Raw genomic sequence first — 20752 nt, forward strand, 5'->3', positions numbered from 1 at the left:
ACAGCAAGCAAAATGGCCCTTTAAGAAAGTGTTCCGCCCAAGGTCGGTGCTCTGCAACTGATTGGGTATTCTACAGCATCATACATCCAATCCGAAACGCCTTCCTCGGAAGTGTGTTGAAGGTTGACGCTAACATGGGAGTGAAGATAGAAATGTTCCGGGTGAGTAAAATGTAATCATGTCGTTTTAGATAAATATACTACTTTTAAAATTGAATTTCAAGATGGACAGTTATTACTTTTAAAAAACATAATTGGACTGACTAGATTATTCGTTCGCTAAAGAGTTTACAAATACCACCGCACACACAACTTGCTGTTAGCATGTGGCTACATATCTTTCTTCCCCAGAAATATTAGCCCAAAGAACACGCTAAGCAGATAGGAGACAAAATGATCACCCTAAGTGGACTAACAATTGTTTGATTTAAAGCGATAAATCCTGTCAACTAAATCCCGTGCGTAGTCAAGAACTAAAAAAAACTGTTTTGCCTGGTACGTCATCAACTTTCAGTCAGTATCTCAATTATTAGTAATCGGGAATGAAGGTCGTTCGGGAACCTGTCAGGTATTGTATTATTTGGTTGAAATGCTGTTCCCAGCGTCCTGCTTTATGGCTGGTATATTGTATTACCTGTGTACCATTGCTATTTTTGTTGTTGTTGTTGTTGTTGTTGTTGTGGTGATGTACACTTGATATAGTGTATTTTGAACCCGTGGTCTGTTAAATTAATCTTGATCAGAGTGCCTGCTGAAGGATTCTGTTTTCTGTTGTAATGATGATGATGAAATGCTGTCTTTGCAGATGATGCTGTATCTGTCCTTTCCAGTGGCCATGTTCTGGATCTCCAATCAGGCAGATTATTTTGAAGAGTATGTAGTGAAAAGGAAGGTCAGTGCAATGATTGCAACTAATCTCTCCCCACTCACTCGTTCCCTTTTCACATCCCTCCTTGTCTTTCTCCTTTTCTCCAATCCCTCCTGTTTAGCTCTTTCCACTCCCTCTCTGTTTGGAACTTCTGGCATCCCACACCCTTGGTTATGGATGATCAAGGAGTGTGTCGCTTACCAAAGCAAATGTGCAATATCAAGTTTTATCAAGACTTTGTAGGTTAATATATTATGGACCCAACACTGAGGAGGGCAGTGGCTCAAAATATATGCGTGTCATGTGTAGGGCCACCAGTTTGTCTCCCCATTTTTTTTCTTGCATGGTACTTCAGTCCTTCACAAGCTTAAGGTCACAACAGCCTCTTTGTCAAGCCTCCTTCTCTAACAATGATCCCATATACTCCACCTAAGTAATGTAAGTTGATAAAGTAATTGCCACTAATTAAGCACAGACAACAATTGACAGCAGTGTCCGCAAGTAACACTCGCGTGTTAAATTCGGTTCGATTCCTTACCACCATGGACATGCTGCAGTATTTTTAAATGGTGTACAGGGGCATGTTAGGTTTTGTTGGAAGCAGTGGGAGATGACAGCAGTTATATATAGCATTTAACTTGCACAAAAAAGTTGAATAAAAAATATATTCACGATTCAACTAATGAACTAATCATGGTCTTTGTTCAAGCCCTTGAGGAGAATTTGGCGTCTTGGTGCTGGGCTAAAACAGAAATATGCACCCACACCGGCCATTTTGGACCCAGCTTTATATAGATGCTTTTTTTTTCTCCTTTTTTTTTTTTACTGCAGTGATACTCTATCCTGGTCCTGCAGAGCCATGGAGCCTGCTGGTATTTGTTTTTTGCTTAAGATCAGTGACCAATTCAGACCCAAGAAACCAGGTGACCTGAGTTAACTGTGTAATGAACTAGTCTAACTGATCAGTTGATGTGCTACTCAAGTGTTGAGTAGCAACGAAACTCTGCGGCTCTCCGGGACCAGGAGTAAGGACCACTGGCTCAAAGACATGCTTCTCATAGCATTTAAACTTCCATCCACGTTCACTTTCCCTCCTGACCTTCCCCATATTAGATAAACAAATTGTTGAAATGTACTTAGAAATGTCTTTATTAGAAGTGTAATTGTATGAATAGTCACCAAACTGTGCCGTTGGAGTGTCTGTGGGGACCCCTTGAGGATAAACATTGAAATGCAAGTTTAAATCCGGGCTGGTCACATGGTGGAGACAAACCAGTGGCCTTATTCATGTGTGGTGGCACATATTCGTCTGTCTCTGTTGGATAGCACTGACTCAGTCTGACCTCCTGGAGATGACGTACATGGACGAGGGCAAATAATTTCTATTCCCTGTATATAATCACTGCTGGTTCCTCTGAAACGGTTTGTCACATTTTCTCACCTGTTTCTCCTTTCACCTAACCTCCTTGGGTACCCACAACCAACAGAGAGAGATCTTCCCTCCAGGTGAGAAAATGCATGTAAGTGATGAATTGTGAATGTCAACTCTGGTAACCAGAGGTCTACTGCTAAGGGCTAATGCCAATATGTGTATACTGATGTCAGTAGCATCTGATCTGAAACAGTGTATTTTTGAAAAGAATAAAATCGGAGTAAATTTGTTTAACTTAAATGACATTTTTCTCACTCAGCAGTTTGCGTATATTCGTGCAGAAAGTTAAACTGCAGCTTTTCAAAATGAGAACGTGTATAAAACTGTAGCAATAAATGTTGCAAATGTACCATCAACAATTAAAGCTGTTAAAACTTGAATAAATTGAGCAAACGGCAGCATTTAGTTGGTTTTTAGAAATCAATTACTAATTCAGCAGATGCAATTATACAATAAAAAGTTAAAGTTGGAACATTCCAAGGTTGTGAATCCTCAATGCATTCAAAAATGTTAAGCTACATATTTGCCATCTTAGAAATAGAATGCTGAAAACACTAGTACTGCTACCAACTCTACATCTGTGAATGGTCAGAATTTGTACCCAATCACTTGATAATTTGTGAATGCACCTGCTACCCTTAATCGTGGTAGCGTGTGCCATCCAGCTGAATTTGATGGCAAACACTTGATACCCAGCCAGCTGGTTACGTATCTTTTCCAGAACAGATATCAGTGGCTAACAAGCCCAGTTGTCTGCCAGCATGTTGTTAGACCTCTGAGCAACTCTGCGTAAAAGAGGGGTAGGAGTAATTCCTGTCGTTTCTGTGGACAGAGAAAGGAGCTGGAGGACTTCAAGGAGCGAATGCGAGATCGAAAGGAACAGCGCCTGCTGAAACAGGTGGGCATGCAGTCCGAAGAGTAAAGAGGACCAGGAAGCAGAGGAAGATGAGGAGGAGGAGGAGGAGGAGGAAGAAGAAAAGGCTGTTTAATTCCCTTCTGCAGCCAGAATCCTGTGGTGCATTCTGTGTCGGGGTGCACTGTGGGAAAGCGTGTTTCAGTTCCGTGTCAATTCTGTCCATTCGGCAGATTAATTATTTGAAAAATCCGCTTGACCCTTTCCTATATCAGCTCATGCTGTGATCAGAACAGAAAAATGCTAGGATTTCAGTGCAGCTACACTTGTGTAAGTTTGTGTCTATGTGTGGGTGTGGGTGTGTGCGCGCGTGTGTGTATGCATGTGTGTGTTTGTGTAAGCGTGTGCGTGTGTGCGTGCGTGCGTGTGTGTGTGTGTCTGTGTGTGGGTGTGCGTGCGTGCTCAAACCTGCATGCTCTTGAACCTGGAGAGACAAAAACATTAAGATGTAACATAGATTCCGTAAAAAACACAGGATGTAATTTCAATGGGAATGCGCTATTTATTCTGTTTTCTGTTTCACTACTGAAAAATGCATCTTTCTTTTTTGAGTTTTTTTGTTGTTGTATATACTGCCTTTCATTAAAATTATAAAAGATTTTCTCATTTTAATGAGCGAGCTCTTTTTTATTTAAATGGTTGGTAAGCTGGGCTTCGTCTCCCCACCACTCCTGTTCATCAGCACTTCTGTGAACAAAACTGATTCAGTGATTTAGCAGCTATTCAGTCTGCGAGCTTGTTTTACTAAAAAGCATATTGCCTGTCTGTCTATTGCCCCAACGTGAGCTTTATTAACTGCGCTACAAAGGAAATTGTGTATTTATGGTTCAGTTAATTCGTTATTTCTCAGAGTATTTAACTCTATGGGGTATTTTTCTTTTTGTATCTGTGGTTTTCACTCTCCAAATGTGAAGCCAAGCATCTGTGAAACACAGGAAACCGTTAAATGCTCTAAATGATCCCCAAATTAGGCTTGTTTTAGTGTTCACTGGGCATTCTGATCCTAACAGACGCTTATTTGATCAGGATTCTGTTTAGTTTAGTATTCTAAGCATTCCCAGGAGAGACATACACACAGAATTATTTTCCAAAAAGTGTTCCGTAGAGTTCCAGATAGACTACTCTTCATCCTTCATTACAGAATTATGCAAAGGAAGGAGCATTCTGCTTTGAAATTGAATGGGATTTTCTTCCATTTTTGCAGCCGTTGTTTTCAGACTGCATGAATCCTATTTTAGGAATAAATGTGTTTGGTATCACAAATAAATTAAGCAAATGTACAAACTGTACAAGATAAATGCACTTTCAGTTTACAGATGGTTTGTATATTTGCTGTGGAAGAAATGTGTTTATGCACTTGTCCAAGTAAAGACTTTATCTCGGGTTAATTTTTCAATAAACACAATGACTGGCCAAACAGGTTAGACAGGCGCGCACACACGACCTGTACACTGTTAGTGCTTCGATGTCGTTCACCTTCAATTGAAATGATCCGGATGTGACGTCTGTGTTGATATTTTTTTTTCCCAGTCACTTCAAAGTTTCCGTGAAGTCTGATACCCGGAAGTAGCAAGATGGCACCAAGTGGATTAAAGGCGATTGTTGGAGAGAGTAAGTGCAAATATTTTGCGATAAGAATAACAACACGGTTTTTCTTCTGTGTGACAGCGTAAATAAGTTCAACTTTTCACAGTGTGGGCTTGATTTTGCAGTGTTTTGTCTGTTTGGCTTCCAGCTATAAGGAAATTCCGACCTAGCTTGCTCCAGCGTCATCCATCTGAAGTTGCGGAAAGTCACAAGGGCTGGGTGTAGCTTCCGTGTGGCAAGCTTTTCTGTTGTGCGATTTACATATCAACGTCGACCTTTTATTCATGATCTATTTACTGTTTTGGGGGATATGATGCCTATTTCGTGTTTTGAGTAAGTTAAGGACAATGTCACACACTCATTAACACACGGCAAAGAGGGAAAGCCAGCTGACTAGTTTGCTGTAACAGCTTACTAGACAGCCATCGCAGGCTGTGCATTTCTCGCATGGCTCATCACCGAAAGGATTGTATACAATGTTATATGTAACTGTTGTAAGTTCATAACCTGCATTTAGCGGCATATGATGTCTGCCATTAATCCATCCTCAATGAAACAGTCTTGTTCGAATATTTATATTGAGCTACCAATATTTCTGTGCTTGAGCGGTGTTCTTTCCAGCGGTTTTCGTTGTATCTGGTCATGCATTTCAAGTATTTTGATGAGGACGAAATAGCTTTCCAATATCTACTTTCCGACCATTACAATAAATAGTATAACCGAAGTTACTCATTCAGGGTGTATAATTAAAAACGCAGTGCAGCAAGCAAGATGTTGCTGGTTGAGACAGACCGAAGCGGAAATGGAGTGACGCTGTGTGATTATCACATGATTGCTGTGGTGTCATGTTACAGACCTTTTGGGTGAACCATTCCTGCTAACGTTCTGGCAGTTAAATTTACTTTGCAAAAACGCCCGACGTCAACTTGCAGTTACTGACCTCCTTTGGAAATTGGTAATAAAAAAAAAAATTAAAAAAATGTCGGTACAACGTGTGTTCTATGTTTATAGAAGTAGGCTAGTCAGTTCTTCTGAGGTCATGTGCCGTCACAATTGCGATTGTGTTAGAATGTGTGTTATTTTTTGTGCCCCCCTCTTCACCCCCACCCTACACGCATACACCACAGAAGCAATCGTGCGGACACACACACACACACACACAGATACACACAGGCACATGGATGAAATCCAGCTCCGATATTGTTTTATTAAACATTTCTTCGTTTGATGGGTTTCTACAGGAGCTGTCATGGATACATCCATAGTTTACACACAGTTGTATCACACCTGGGAGCAAACAAACCTGTATCACACCTGTAGTTTTCAGTGCTCAGTGAAGCCATGTGTCCAGTGCTGGGTACAGGCACTGCTGTCCTTTTGCATGAAACAATGGAATGGGAGTGATGTGGTTGGGAGCGATTGAGAGGATGAGGAGAGAGTGATGAAGAAGAGTCTGAGCACCCAGAAATCTGATCTCTGCTCTTCTCCTCAGAGATCATCAATGGAGTAATCAAGAGCGTGAAGAAGGATGGAGAATGGAAGGTACGCCACATCAACCACCCGCCTGTCTCTGCTCTCTCCCTCTCTTGCCCCTCTCTCTCCCTCCACCTCTCTGTTTTTCTTTCTGTCTCTCTCTTTCTCTCTCTCTCTCTCGCTTTAACTTTCTCTCTCTCTGATGGATGCCACTTGTCACTGAAGGGAACTGCGTTAATGCTACATTTGGCATTGCACTGGGGTACCCTCTGACTGGCGGGCATTTTACAACAATATTATGAAGACAGGAAATGGCAAGATCGCTTGCATTCCAGATAATTACACCAGCCAAAGGGACAGTATAAATTTTCTGTAATAGACCTTTAAACTGCAGCTAAAGTAAATGTCTGTGCTGCTACTGTTGTGCCGGAAAGGGCGTATATAAACAGGAAATGCTGGCTGTTAAGGAAGTGGGGAATCCTTTTAAGCAGTGTTATTGGCAAAGCCATCTTGTGGCTATGATGCATCATTTTACCACCCGTTTCCAAGTTACAGTAATGATACCCGGTGGAAAAAACGGTAAATTCACACTGCGCAATCAGAGACTCAAAAAGTTCAATGGTATTGAAGACATTTCTGTTGATGTGGCTTTGGAGGGCCCCTTTCATTTAGAAATGGAGGCAGTTGTGACGGTGAAGTGATGCATGAATGGGATGTGTTTTCACTCTGTGGTCAAACTGTTTCCCTGGTCTGTTCCTCAGCCGAATTTAACACAGTCTGCCCATCAAGCAGCCACAGTCATTTTGTCCATTTTTGTACTTGGCATAAAAGCCCCCGCCCCCTCCCTCCTTCACCCTGCTCTCTTGTCTCTGCCCCCTCACATCCCTCTCCTCCCTCTCTCCCTCCTTCACCCTCCTCTCTTGTCTCTGCCCCCTCTCCTCCCTCTATCCCTCTCTCCCTCCCCCTCTCTCTCCCTCCCTCCTTCACCCTCCTCTCTTGTCTCTGCCCCCTCTCCTCCCTCTCTCCCTCCTTCACCCTCCTCTCTTGTCTCTGCCCCCTCTTCTCCCTCTATCCCTCTCTCCCTCCCTCTCTCTCTCCCTCCCTCCTTCACCCTCCTGTCTTGTCTCTCATCCCTCTCCTCCCTCCCTCCCTCCCTCTCCCTCATTCTTGCTTCAGGTTCTGATTGTGGATCACCTCAGCATGCGGATCCTTTCATCCTGTTGCAAGATGTCTGACATCATGGCAGAGGGCATCACCAGTAAGAGAGGGGTGTGGTGTGGTGTGGTGTGGTGGAGGTCTCGGTGTGTGTGTTTGTGTACGTGTGTGGCGATACTGGGGGGGTGTGGAGGTCTGATGGTGGAGGTCGGTAGGGCAGTAGTGTGTGTGATACGAGCAGGGGGTGTAATGTGTGTGTGTGGGGAGGGGGTATCTGATGGTGGAGGTCAATTGGGCAGGAGTGTGTGTAATACGAGGGAGGGGGTGTAATGTAAAGGGCGTTGTAATATGGGACATGTCTGACTGACTCTGACTCTGACTCTGCAGTTGTGGAGGACATTAACAAGCGAAGAGAGCCCATCTCCAGCCTGGAGGCCATTTACCTCATCTCCCCTGTGGAAAAGGTCAGGCCAGTAACAACCAGTTACAACCCGCGTGCACGCTAGTTATAACAACCCACTTCTGTCAGGTGCAGCATGGTCAGTGACTCCATCTGTTTTAACAGCATGAACCCCATCTGAACCCGCTCCACTCTCTCTGCTTCTCCTCTCTCTCCTCTCCCCCCTCCCTCTCTCCCCCCCGCCCTTTCTCTCTCTCTCCCTCTCCCCCCTCTCTTGCTCTCCCTCCTCCCCTCTCCCCCCTCTCTCTCTCCCCCCCACCCTCTCTCTCTCTCTCTCTCTCTCTGCCTCCCACCCTCTCGCTCTCTCTCTCTCTCTCTCTCTCTCTCTCCTGCAGTCTGTTCGGGCTCTCATCAACGACTTCAAAGAAATGGCCTTCACTTATAAAGCGGCTCACATCTTCTTCACCGACAGTAAGAGGCGCTGTCCGCACTCACGCGGTCTCTCGCTCAGCAAGTGCAGGCTTGCGGCTGCCGCTCGGCCTTCCTTGTTTTTTCAGTGGCGGGAGGTGCACTGAAGGGCATGCAGTTTGCCGGTATTCGGATGATTTGTAGTTTCGCTGTTCGATGCTTGCTGGTGCGGACGTGACCGCCCGATCGCTGCCAAATTTCGATGCATGAACTAACCTTAACAAAATGTCTGACGTTCTACTGGTAGAAAAGCCTGAGAGTTAAATGCACGTTCCTGTAATAGTATTCACTTTTAAGTTTATTAAAATGGCACTAATCTGATGGCTTGACGTTAGTTAGTTTGAGATGTGCTTGCAAATCTCTGCGGGCCTTGCTTTCTGTTTGACTGTAGGTACACACTTCTGTTTGTGAGACCATCAAGGACTTACTCCCAGTCTGTCTGTTAGTGTGTGCTCGAGTCAGAGTGTACTGGAGTCTCCATCATGTGTCATATCATCGTGTGTGTGTGTGTGTGTGTGTGTGTGTAGTTTGTCCAGATGGCCTATTCAGTGAGATTGGGAAGTCCAGGGTTGCTCGTGTCATCAAAACCCTGAAGGAGATCAACGTAGCCTTCCTGCCTTATGAGTCCCAGGTGTGTCATCCTCTCTCTCTCTCTATCTCACTTCCTCACTCTCCCCCTCTCCCTCCCTCTCTCTCTCTCTCTCTCTCTCTCTCTCTTTCACTCACTCCCTCTCTCTCTCTCTCTCTCTATCCTTCGCTCAGTCTGTCTGTCTTTCCTGCTGATTTTTGTTTTTCTGTCAGGCCTTTAAGCACACGTACGTGTGTAAAATGTCTTCAGAGAGCAGAGGGGGGCGGTGGCTGTCTCTTGTCGTTTTGGCGGTGTTGCCTGCCCTCAGACACAGAGCCTGACTGTGAGGCATTCTTCCTGTGCTCACGTGCCCTCTCTTCCCCCTCTCCCTCCTTCACCCTCCTCTCTTGTCTCTGCTCCGTCTCTCCCTCCTTCACCTTCCTCTCTTGTCTCTGCCCCTCTCGTCCCTCCATCCCTCTCTCCTTCCCTCTCTCTCTCCCTCCCTCCTTCACCCTCCTCTTTTGTCTCTGACCCCCTCTTCTCCCTCTATCCCTCTCTCCTTCCCTCTCTCTCTCTCTCCCTCCCTCCTTCACCCTCCTCTCTTGTCTCTGCCCCCCTCTCCTCCCTCTATCCCTCTCTCCCTCCCTCTCTCTCTCCTCTCATCTCCCTCCTTCACCCTCCTCTTTGTCCTCTTGCCCCATCTCTCCCCTTCTCCCTCCTCTCACCTTTTGTCTGCCCTCTCTCATCCCTCTCTCCTTCCCTCTCTCTCTCTCTCCTCCCTCCTTCACCCTCCTCTCTGCTCTGCTCTGCCCCCTCTCGCTCCCTCCTCCTCTCTCTCTCCTCTTCACTCCTCTTTCTCTCCCTTCACCTCTACCTCTCTCTCCCTCCTCTCCCTTCACCCTCCTCTTGTCTGCCCCTCTCGCCTCATCCCCCTCCTTCTCTCTCCTCCTCTTACCTCTCTTCTCTGACCCTCTTCTCCTCTACCCTCTCCCCTTTCCTCTCTCTCTCTCTCCCTCCCTCCTTCACCCTCCTCTCTTGTCTCTGCCCCCCTCTCCTCCCTCTATCCCTCTCTCCCTCCCTCTCTCTCTCCCTCCCTCCCTCCTTCACCCTCCTCTCACCTTCACCGTCTGTGCCGTCAGGTGTTCTCGCTGGACGACCGCGGGTCCTTCCACACCCTGTTCAGCCCCCATCGGGCGCGGGACAAGAGCCGCGTGCTGGAGGCGCAGGCCGAGCAGATCGCCACGCTCTGCGACACGCTGAAGGAGTACCCCGCCGTCCGCTACCGCGGGTAACGCCTGCTGCCACGGCAACGCCTTTATGTCTTTAATGTTTCTGGAAACGTTCCTGCTTGTTTTTTTTTCTTAGCGGGAACCTGTTTGATGCGGGCAATAATGACGCGGCTCTTTTACATTACATTAAATTAAATTACATTACATTACAGGTATTGAGCAGACGCTCTTATCCAGAGCGACGTACACAACGCTTTACACAGCACACACTTATACAGCTGGATATATATATACTGAAGCAATGCAGGTTAAGCACCTTGCTCACGGGTACGACGGCAGTGTCCTTACCCGGGAATCGAACCTGTGACCGTTCGGTTGCAAGTCCAGTTCCTTACCCGCTGGGCCACACTGCCGCCTGGCTCCTCTGTCTCATGGCGGTGTCCTGGGCCACGCTGTTTTACCCGCCGCCCTTTTTTGGGATTTGAGGGTTTTGCCCGTGGGTGGCGCAGATGTGATGATGTGGCCGTCCCCCCTCTCTCACAGTGGCTCTGAGGAGAACGCCGCCCTGGCCGAGATGGTTCTGGACAGACTGAACGCTCACAAGGCGGACAATCCCAGCATGGGAGAGGTGAGGAGGCTGTGGGCGTTACACTGCGCTCTGCTCTGTGTGTGTGTGTGTGTGTGTGTGTTTCTGTGTGTGTGTGCGTGCGTGTGTGCATGTGTGCGTGTGTGTGTGTGTGTGTGTGTGTGTGCTTGTGTGCACGTGTGCATGTGTGTGTGTGCATGTGTGTGTGTGTGTGTGTGTGTGTGTTCTGTGTGTGTGTGTGCGTGCGTGTGGTGCTGTGTGTGTGGTGCTGTGTGTTATAGTGGTGTGTGTCTGGTTATGCTATCATTGTGTTGTAACTATACGTAATACATGGTTTCAGTCTTGCCCGTACTATACTAATACATTTGGTTTTAATCTTGGCCTGTACTATGCTACTACACTGCTTTTCGACTTGGCCTGTACTATGCTACTACACTGGTTTTTGACTTGGCCAGTACTATACTAATACATTAGCTTTTAACATTATACACTACATTTCACTGCTATGCCACACTGCAATCTGCTACATGGCACTATTCTATAGAGAGGTAAAAGTACAGTGCACTCACTTTCTCTCTTCTCCTCTCTGTTTCTTTATTTTCTCTTGCTGTTTATCTGCAGTCTTTCTTTCTGCCTCCGTGCTGAGAGCCCTTCTGCTTCCGATGGGATTTCAAAGGCATGTATTCACCAGTCTGCCTCTCCTTCTCCTTCCTCATCCCTCTCTTCTGCTGCTATCTCATCCGTCTCTATTCCCTCAACTTCACCGGCTTTTCCCTGTCTTTTCTGATCTCTCTTTCTTTCACACACACACACACACACACACACACACACACACAAGCACACACGTTATTCCATTGGAATGGTAATTCATGTGTACACGGTTTACCAGGTGTGCATGTGATTGACAGGCTGTGTTTTTGATTGACAGGGTGCAGACAAGGCACGCTCGCAGCTTCTGATTGTAGACCGCGGGTACGATCCGATTTCCCCAATCCTGCATGAGCTGACCTTCCAGGCAATGGTGTACGATCTCCTGGAGATCGACCAAGATATCTACAGGTGAGCTCAGTCCTACATCATTCGACACATCTACAGTTGAGCTCACACATCACACCTACAAATCCCACACAATCCACTCACTACAGGTGAGACCTCACACAACCACATTAGGGCGCACATCACCTCACAGGAGTATGACCATTGTCTGGCAGTCGGAGGGTTGCCGATTCAACCACACCCTGGGAGTCAAATGTCCTTAACAAGCACACCTAACACCCTACAACCCACTAACTGCTCGCGAATACACATCACATTAAGCGCTTGATAAACAGCGCTACGTATCAAACTCACCTACAATCTACACATTCAGTACTCACACATCACCTACAATCCAACACACATACAGGTGAGCTCACACATCACCTACAATCCAACACATCTACAGGTGAGCTCACACATCACCTACAATCCAACACACCTACAGGTGAGCTCAAACCTCACCTAACACATCTACAGTGAGCTAGCTCACTACAAACCAGAATTCTCAGGTGAGCTCAAACCTCACCTACAATCCAACACATCTACAGGTGAGCTCGATCCTCACCTACAATCCAACACATCTACAGGTGAGCTCACAAATCACCTACAATCCAACACATCTACAGGTGAGCTCACAAATCACCTACAATCCAACACATCTACAGGTGAGCTAGATCCTCACCTACAATCCAACACATCTACAGGTGAACTCAAACCTCACCTACAATCCAACACATCTACAGGTGAGCTCGCAAATCACCTACAATCCAACACATCTACAGGTGAGCTCAAACCTCACCTACAATCCAACACATCTACAGGTGAGCTCAAACCTCACCTACAATCCAACACATCTACAGGTGAGCTCACGCATCACCTACAGTCAAACACATCTGCGGGTGCGCTCGCCTACAGTCCCCGACATTCCGGGCCTGGTGCGTGTCTGGTCCGAGTGTGTCTGTGTACCGGTGTGCGTGCGCGCGCGCTTGTTTACGTCACTGTGTCGATCCTTTCTGCGTTTCAGGTACCAGTCCACCGGGCTCGGCGACTCGCGGGAGAAGGAAGCTCTTCTGGACGAGGACGATGACCTCTGGGTGCAGCTGAGGCACATGCACATCGCTGATGTCACAATGTAGGTCCCGCCCACCACATTGCGCTCTCCTCGACCTCTCCCCAAGCTTTGTAAAAGAACATTTTTGTATCGCTTCTGTTTGTTTTTGTATTTTGAATGCCCTTGCCCTTTCTCCTTCTGTCCCTCCCGTCGATGTCTTCTCTCTCTCTCTCTTTCTCTATCTCCCCCTATTTCTCTCTCTGTCTCCCTCTCCCTCCCTGCCTCTCGCCCTCCCTACCTGTCTCTCTCTCTCCTCTCTCTCTCTCTCTCTCTCTCTCTCTCTCAGGAAGGTATCAGAGCTGCTGAGGAAGTTCTGTGAGAGTAAGCGGATGTCCACAGAGAAGGTAAATTCAGAGCTGACCAAACAGCTCAGCAACCGTTATATGACCATTGGATAGCATTGTGCCCTCATTATTAAAACAGTGACTGCTGTATGACCATTGGATAGCATTGTGACCTCATTATTAAAACAGTGACCACTGTATGACCATTGGATAGCATTGAGACCACATTATTAAGAGAGTGACCATTGGAGAGTACTGTGACCACATGATTAAGAGAGTGACCATTGGATGACATTGTGACCACATTATTAAAAGTGACCACTGTATGACCATTGGACCAGATTAAGAGCGTAACTGCTCTATGACCGTTAAGAGATGTGACCTGATTATTGAGAAAGATTATTAAGATTATAATTATTATTATCCCTTTCCCCTCCAGGCCAATATTAAAGACCTCTCTCAGATGCTGAAGAAGATGCCTCAGTATCAGAAGGAGTTGAGCCTGGTGAGTCTGCTGTTTCGTGAAACCCTGTGACGATGTTTCCGCGTCATTTGTGAAAGCCCTTTAACCAGACTGGGGTGTTCAGTAGGGCTGTTCTGGTCAGTCCTTATGTCTCAACTTCACTTCACGTGGTGTGGGTGGCAGTGCAGTGTGACGGTTAGGGTCAGGGAGCTGGCCTTGTGATCTCAAGGTCGCATGTTCCATTCCTGGGTAGGACACTAGGTCGTTTTACCCTTGAACTTGGTGCTCAACCCGAAATTGCTTCGGTGTCCGGCTGTATGAACAGATGCTATGTAAAAAAAAAAATGCTAAAGTTGTCTGGAGTGGCTGGGGATGAGGAGGTCTGCTGAGCACCTGTGCGGTAATGTAGAGCGATGCCATGCGGCTGGGCTCACGGACGGCCTCTTTACCTGTCCCCCTGCTGCAGTATTCCACCCACCTGCACCTGGCTGACGCCTGCATGAAAAGGTTCAAGCTCACACTGGACAAGCTGTGTGAGGTGGAGCAGGTGAGCCTTTTCATTTCATTTTGTTATTCAGAAGTGAACGGCACGCGTCTTCCATAGGAGAAGGTTCCATGTCAGGCTGTAGGCCAGGGGACTCATGGGAGTATGAGTCAAATTCCACAGCTACAACCATCCCAATATAGATTTTGGACAAAGTGGAGTATTTCAGCCAAATCTTACAACTGTCCTCTATAGATATGTATCATTGATGTTTTCAGGAGGTTGGCATATTGGCCACGCCTACACCTCTCTTGCACAGAACCCTGCACAGGGAACACACAAAGGTTTTTTATTATGTAACACTTTGAGTATATAATATGTAGAAACAGCAACGCCAATAGAAACCTGTGGGGAGCACGTATGAACCAGGAAGTACAATCTTTTCGCTCAACAGACATGCTCAGTTGTGTCCTTAGTCACGTGCCTAAATCACATGTACAACGAGGATAGCGCAGACATTGGCTAAAATAAATAATAAAGAAAAAATGTATGTCTTTGTCTGTGTGGTGGGAATTAAATATTTTACCTCTGAAAAATAATACGTGGAAGTATTTTATTTTTGCTGTCAAAAATGAATGGAGCCCAATGGGGAAACTTGCTTTTTGAGCGAAAATCATAGACATCAGCGAGGGGGTCGACATTACATCCGGTGCTGAGGTTGAGAACCGAAAGCTGGACCCTTGATGTGACATCATAGGGTACAGATTACACAGCCTCGTGTTCACGGTGACTGGAGAGCCCGTGACTGGACGGACATCCCACCCCACCCCACCCCACCCCACACTAATCCTGAATGTGAATGTCAATCCACATTAACCCTCTCGTTAATGCTGGCTTATATTGTCGCCTTTTAATTAAGCTTCCCAGGGCTGGCCTCTCTAATGAATGGCATAACTCTGCTGGGCCCCTGTGGCTCCTGGAACAAGGCCCTTCTCTCACATGGCCGTAATGCACATATGAGTCATGTTACATCACAGCTGAAAGCAGGATTTCTAACACTTAGGCTATATTATGGGATGTGTGCATTATCCCCCAGAGCCTCCATCTCTACACATATTAACTCTCGCACTCGCAAGCAGATGCGTACGCTGACTTGAGCATGCATTTGCACTTGTGCACACACGCACACACACACACACACACACCCTTACTGTACGTATGTGCACTCATTTAACATTTATACCCCGATTAGGATTTGGCCACCGGGGTGGATGCTGAGGGGGAGCCCATTAAAGATGCCATGAAGAGCATTGTCCCCGTGCTGCTGAACACTGACATAGAACCCTACGACAAGATCCGCATCATCCTGCTCTTCATCTTCCACAAAAAGAAGGGTAGGTCTCCATTATGGCTCTGCATCTTCCACAAGTGAAAGGGTAGGTTTCCATTATGGCTCTACATCTTCCACTAGTGAAAGGGTAGGTCTCCATTTTGGCTCTACATCTTCCACTAGTGAAAGATTAGGTCTCCATCGTGGCTCTACATCTTCCACTAGTGAAAGGTTAGGTCTCCATTGCGGCTCTACATCTTCCACTAGTGAAAGGTTAGGTTTCCATTGCGGCTCTACATCTTCCACTAGTGAAAGATTAGGTCTCCATCGTGGCTCTACATCTTCCACTGGTGAAAGGTTAGGTCTCCATTGCGGCTCTGCATCTTCCACTAGTGAAAGGTTAGGTTTTCATTGCGGCTCTACATCTTCCACTGGTGAAAGGTTAGGTCTCCATTGTGGCTCTCATCTTACAAAATGCAGTTTAGTGAATCTGCGTCTGCTCTTATCCGTCGAAGGGCTTTTCCAAGCTCAGTGTCGACACATGGCAGGCACTTCGGGAGAAGTTGCTTTTGGTCCAAATTGTCCATACTGAGGTTACCATGGTTGCCGGTCTTCACACAGGTATCGGGGAGGAGAACCTGGCTAAGCTCATCCAGCACGCCAACATACAGCAGGACAGCAACATCATCACCAACTTGCAGCACTTGGGCTGCCCCATCATCGCCGGGGTACGAGCCTCGCCCGCTCACCCTCTCCCGTAACCTGTGCCCACTCACCTGTGAAACGGTCTGGCCCGTCACTGGCGCTGTGGGGTTGTTCTATGGGGACGTGGCCTCACAGTTACTCTGGGTGTGTTTTAGGGGGTCTGGCCTCCCTGTTACTATGGGTGTGTTTTAAGGGGCGTGGCCTGAAGGTGGGGGTTTTATGGGGGCGTGGCCTCACAGTTACTGTGGGTGTGTTTTAGGGGGTGTGGCCTCACTGTTTCTATGGGTGTGTTTTAAGGGGCGTGGCCAGAATGTGGGGGTTTTAGGGGTTATGACCTCAGTGTTACTGTGGGTGTGTTTTAGGGGTTATGACCTCAGTGTTACTGTGGGTGTGTTTTAGGGGTTATGACCTCAGTGTTACTGTGGGTGTGTTTTAGGGGTTATGACCTCAGTGTTACTGTGTGTGGTTTAGGGGGTATGACCTCAGTGTTACTATGGGTGTGTTTTAGGGGTTATGACCTCAGTGTTACTGTGGGTGTGGTTTAGGGGGCGTGGCCTCACTGTTTCTGTGGGTGTGGTTTAGGGGGCGAATGCTGGGAAAGCCTTGCCCGACAGGAAGATGGCCGAGAGCACCTATCAGCTGTCCCGCTGGACGCCCGCACTCAAAGATGTGATGGCGGTAGGAATGGTTTGACCTCCCTCCTCTGTCTTTCTGCCTGTGTGCCTGTCTATCCATCTGACCGCCTGTCTGTCTGACCGCCGCTTGTGTCCATTTCCCAGAATGCCATAGATGATAAGCTGGACAAGAAGCTCTGGCCATTCATCTCCGATCCTGCCCCTATTTCCACCACGCAGACTGCTGTCAGGTTTGTTTGGGGGGGTGGGAGCTGGGTGTCTGGATCCTGTCCAATCAGCAGACAGGAAATGAGGAATATCAGATATTTAGAACCACATCTGGTGCAGTTTCACAGTCGGGGGTTTTTAGACTCCTGTCAAGCCACTGACACAGCTCAGGTACCACAGACCGGCCCACGCTCACAGTGAACTGAAACAAACCGCCTACGTCACCAACCGACCGCACCTTAAAAAGCAGACACAGGGCTCTGTGCCAGCAGCACAGCTCCTCGACCGCACACAGCACGTTTCGGCCAGCGGTGGGGTTCTGCCGTGTGACCCGGCCCTGTGTGCCTCCGCCCCTCTCTCTCTCTGACAGCGCGCGGTTCGGACACTGGCACAAGAACAAAACGTCGGCCGAGTGCCGGAGCGGCCCGAGGCTCTTGGTCTTCGTGGTCGGCGGCGTGACCCGCTCCGAGATGCGCGCGGCGTACGAGGTCACCCGCGCCACCGACGGCAAGTGGGAGGTGCTGATTGGTGGGTTTCCGTTCCGGTCGCCGCTTCTCGCCGAGGCCATCGCTGCCGCGATGACGATTTCTGAGGTTGAGCCCTGGGTTCCATGACCGTGACTCTCTCTCGCCCCTCTCTCTTTCTCTCTCTCTCTCTTTCCTGAAGGCTCCTCCCACATCCTCACCCCCACCGACTTCCTGAACGATCTGAAGAGCCTGGACCAGCCCCCCCAGGAGTCCTAGGCCAGCCCCCGGCCCCCGCTGGACCCCCAGACCCCCAACACCAGCAACTGCAAACCGTTACCACCGGTAGTTTAGTCACTGAAGTCGTCTCACTGTGTTCCTCAAACTAATTTATATCATGTTATCTGCACTCTGGAAAGGACTGCGCTGTCTCTGTTACTCCATAGAGGAGAATTATTTCCCCCAGTTTTACAATGTGGGCATCGCTGGGGATTGTGATTGTGGGGTCACCTGTACCTGGAAGTGGCAAAGACCACTGTGGGGCGGGGCCTGGGAGTTTGTGGCCCCTCCTACCCAAAGTGACAAAATATAAAGCTGTTTTTTGTAAACGAATTTCGTTTTAATCAATTAGGAGATCTGGCTCGCTCTCATTTCACTATATTTTATTCCTTTTTGCATTTTTTTGAATGCCTGGGGAGCAAAACTTGTGGCGTGCAGATTGATACTGTGATTGATGGATGTCTCTGAAATATATTTAATATTAATGCACAGGTATATCTATAAAGAGGCTCATTTCAAAGTTTCACAGGGTGCCTTATAAGGTGTGTTTGTGTGTTTGATCCTTTTTGTGCTGCTGTCAGTGTGGAGTTTGTTTCCTTTCCTCAGGCCTGCGGGGACACCAAACCTGGGTCAAATACGTATTTGTTTTGGATTCAAATACTTTTCTGTGCTCTATTGATCTTGCCTGGTGTAAACTGAGCCTGCCAGTATGACCAGAAGGTGGGCTGTTTGCACTTTTTGAGAGTATTTCATTGGTTCCAATACACCAGACAAGATCAGTAAAGCGTAGAAAAGCATTTGAATCCAAAACAAATATGTATTTGACCCAGGTCAGATGGACACAGGCTTCTCTTTTGCATTCCTTGTAAGTACTGGGACAGATGCGCTTGGCATTGATCATTGAATCTCTCAAAGAAGCAGATTTCCTCCACAGCTGTTAAATAACCCAACCAGACCTGTAGAGTGATGGCACTCTGAGCCCAAGCCGCAGAGTTGAACAGTCCTCTTGTACAAAACTGAATCGAGAAACCACACTGTTGTACAAAGCTGAGTAGATAGACTGTATTGGTGTACAAAGCTGGATAGAGAGACTGTACTGTTGTACAAACCTGGATAGATAGACTGTACTGTTGTGCAAAGCTGGATTATGAGAGTGTACTGCTGTACAAAGCTGGATAGATAGACTGTATTGGTGTACAAAGCTGGATAGAGAGACTGCACTGTTGCACAAAGCTGGATAGATAGACTGTGTTGGTGTACAAAGGTGGATAGAGAGACCGTACTGTTGTACAAACCTGGATAGATAGACTTTAATGTTGTGCAAAGCTGGATTGAGAGAGCGTACTGTTGTACAAAGCTGGATAAATAGACTGTATTGGTGTACAAAGCTGGATAGAGAGACTGCACTGTTGCACAAAGCTGGATAGATAGACTGTGTTGGTGTACAAAGCTGGATAGAGAGGCTGTACTGTTGTACAAAGCTGGATAGAGAGGCTGTACTGTTGTACAAAGCTGGATAGAGAGACTGTACTGTTGTACAAATCTGGATAAAGAGACTGTACTGTTGTACAAAGCTGGATAGAGAGACTGTTCTGTTGTACAAAGCTGGATAGAGAGACTGTTCTGTTGTACAAAGCTGGATAGAGAGACTGTTCTGTTGTACAAAGCTGGATAGAGAGACTGTACTGTTGTACAAACATGTGGAGAGAGACCTGGGGGCCCTTGCCCTGTTTTACCCACTCCTGTCATATCCCAGCTGACTCTGTTCTCTGGTATAATGTATTTAGTAAAGGTGGGGTTGGGAAAGAGAGGGCAGTAATTTAGAGTTTTCTGCCCAATGAAACCTCCCCACCCTCATCCCTGCGATGTGCATGCTCTCTTTTCAGCCTGGTTTTACATTTCTCCTGGAATTACATACAATAATAAAAAAATGTGAAAATCCAGAAAAAAAAAAAAGTATATATATCATTTTTTTTTAAAAAGATTATGAATTGTTGTTACTTTGGGCTTTGATATTGATAGCATTTTCAAAATGTTTGATTTAACTCCCCCCCCCCCCCCCCCCTCCCCCTTTGTCAATGATGCACTTCTTCTGTATTGAAGCTTTTACCTTGGGAAGAGTGAAGCTTGCCTGTGTGGTGCCATTTGATTATTGCTTTGCTGTCAATTAAAAATAAACAATATTAATGTCAATGCTAATGTGTTTTTGTCATACCTTAGCCGGGGGATATTTTGTAACCGACTTAATGATAACTATATATTTGAACGTGAATTTAAAAAAAGTAGTATGTATGTCCAAAAGGTAGGTTTATCTATTTCTGTGTGGGCCTTTGGTCATGTGCTTTACACGTTAGTGTCATTGAAGGTTATGTAGGGAGCCTTTTAAAGCCTTTGGTTGGCCTTCAGGACCTTTTGAAGAATCCAAATGCAAATCGGGTCAGTTGAGGGTCTGTGGACGAGGAAAGTGGATAAGTGAGAGTACGCCCCTCGGGTCAAGGGTCACACTGTGCTGAAACCAAAACGGCACTTAATAATAATAAAAACATCCATATCCACACTCAGGGATTATCCGTTCGTCAGGGATTAGCGAGACTAATGTTGAGACAGGAGGTTTTGTCTGGGGCATTGGGTGAGTACTGTTTAACGCTGGGTTGTTTAAGACCCTTTTAAAGCCCTCAAGCTCGTAAGTGGCAGAGAGGAGTTGGGCGGGGCCACCGGCGAGCCTGTGGCCCATCTCGCACAAAGTGAAGAAATCAGAAAAACGTCTTTGAAAAGCATCTAGTTTTAATCAGTTAAGAATTCTGGCTTGCTCCTATGTCTTATTTGACAATATTTCATTCCGATTTGCTTTTTTTTTTTTTTGTTAATGCCCGAGGAACAAAACTTGTGATGCACAGATTTATACTCTGATTGGTCGATGTTTCTGCATATCTACGAGAGGCTCATTTGGAAACTCCACAGGGTGCCTTATAACACTGGTGTGTTTGTGTGATCCTTTTGCCCTGCTGTTGGTGTGGAGGTGGTTTTTCCTTCTTGGCCTGCATAGACACTGGCTTCTCCCTGTCTTTTCTTGT

The 20752-nt window shown here is 46.8% G+C and overlaps 2 protein-coding genes across 3 annotated transcripts; both read left to right on the forward strand.

Annotated features, from left to right (window-relative positions):
• Window positions 1-2: 2 nt before the first annotated feature.
• On the forward strand, window positions 3-3824 carry LOC135243172 (protein PET100 homolog, mitochondrial). Its single transcript, XM_064314788.1, has 4 exons — window positions 3-161; window positions 805-891; window positions 2355-2387; window positions 3132-3824. Exons 1-4 carry the CDS (start codon window positions 135-137, stop codon window positions 3219-3221), a joined length of 237 nt encoding a protein of 78 aa, XP_064170858.1. The 5' UTR covers window positions 3-134; the 3' UTR covers window positions 3222-3824.
• An 852-nt stretch (window positions 3825-4676) lies between these two features.
• Window positions 4677-19634, forward strand: stxbp2 (syntaxin binding protein 2). 2 transcript variants are annotated; one of them, XM_064314783.1, is made up of 19 exons: window positions 4677-4823; window positions 6292-6341; window positions 7449-7530; window positions 7815-7891; window positions 8223-8298; window positions 8823-8926; window positions 10003-10151; window positions 10636-10720; window positions 11607-11737; window positions 12741-12848; window positions 13114-13171; window positions 13551-13616; window positions 14041-14121; window positions 15311-15452; window positions 16010-16116; window positions 16676-16771; window positions 16873-16958; window positions 17306-17463; window positions 17602-19634. In XM_064314783.1, the coding sequence occupies exons 1-19, from the start codon at window positions 4787-4789 to the stop codon at window positions 17676-17678; spliced, it is 1770 nt and encodes a 589-aa protein (XP_064170853.1). In that variant the 5' UTR covers window positions 4677-4786; the 3' UTR covers window positions 17679-19634. The 2 variants fall into 2 exon arrangements, with proteins under 2 accessions (XP_064170853.1, XP_064170854.1); XM_064314784.1 differs by lacking the exon at window positions 4677-4823 and adding an exon at window positions 5002-5132.
• Window positions 19635-20752: the final 1118 nt, after the last annotated feature.

Source organism: Anguilla rostrata, chromosome 17 (genome assembly GCF_018555375.3).
Source record: "Anguilla rostrata isolate EN2019 chromosome 17, ASM1855537v3, whole genome shotgun sequence".
Lineage (NCBI taxonomy): Eukaryota > Metazoa > Chordata > Actinopteri > Anguilliformes > Anguillidae > Anguilla > Anguilla rostrata.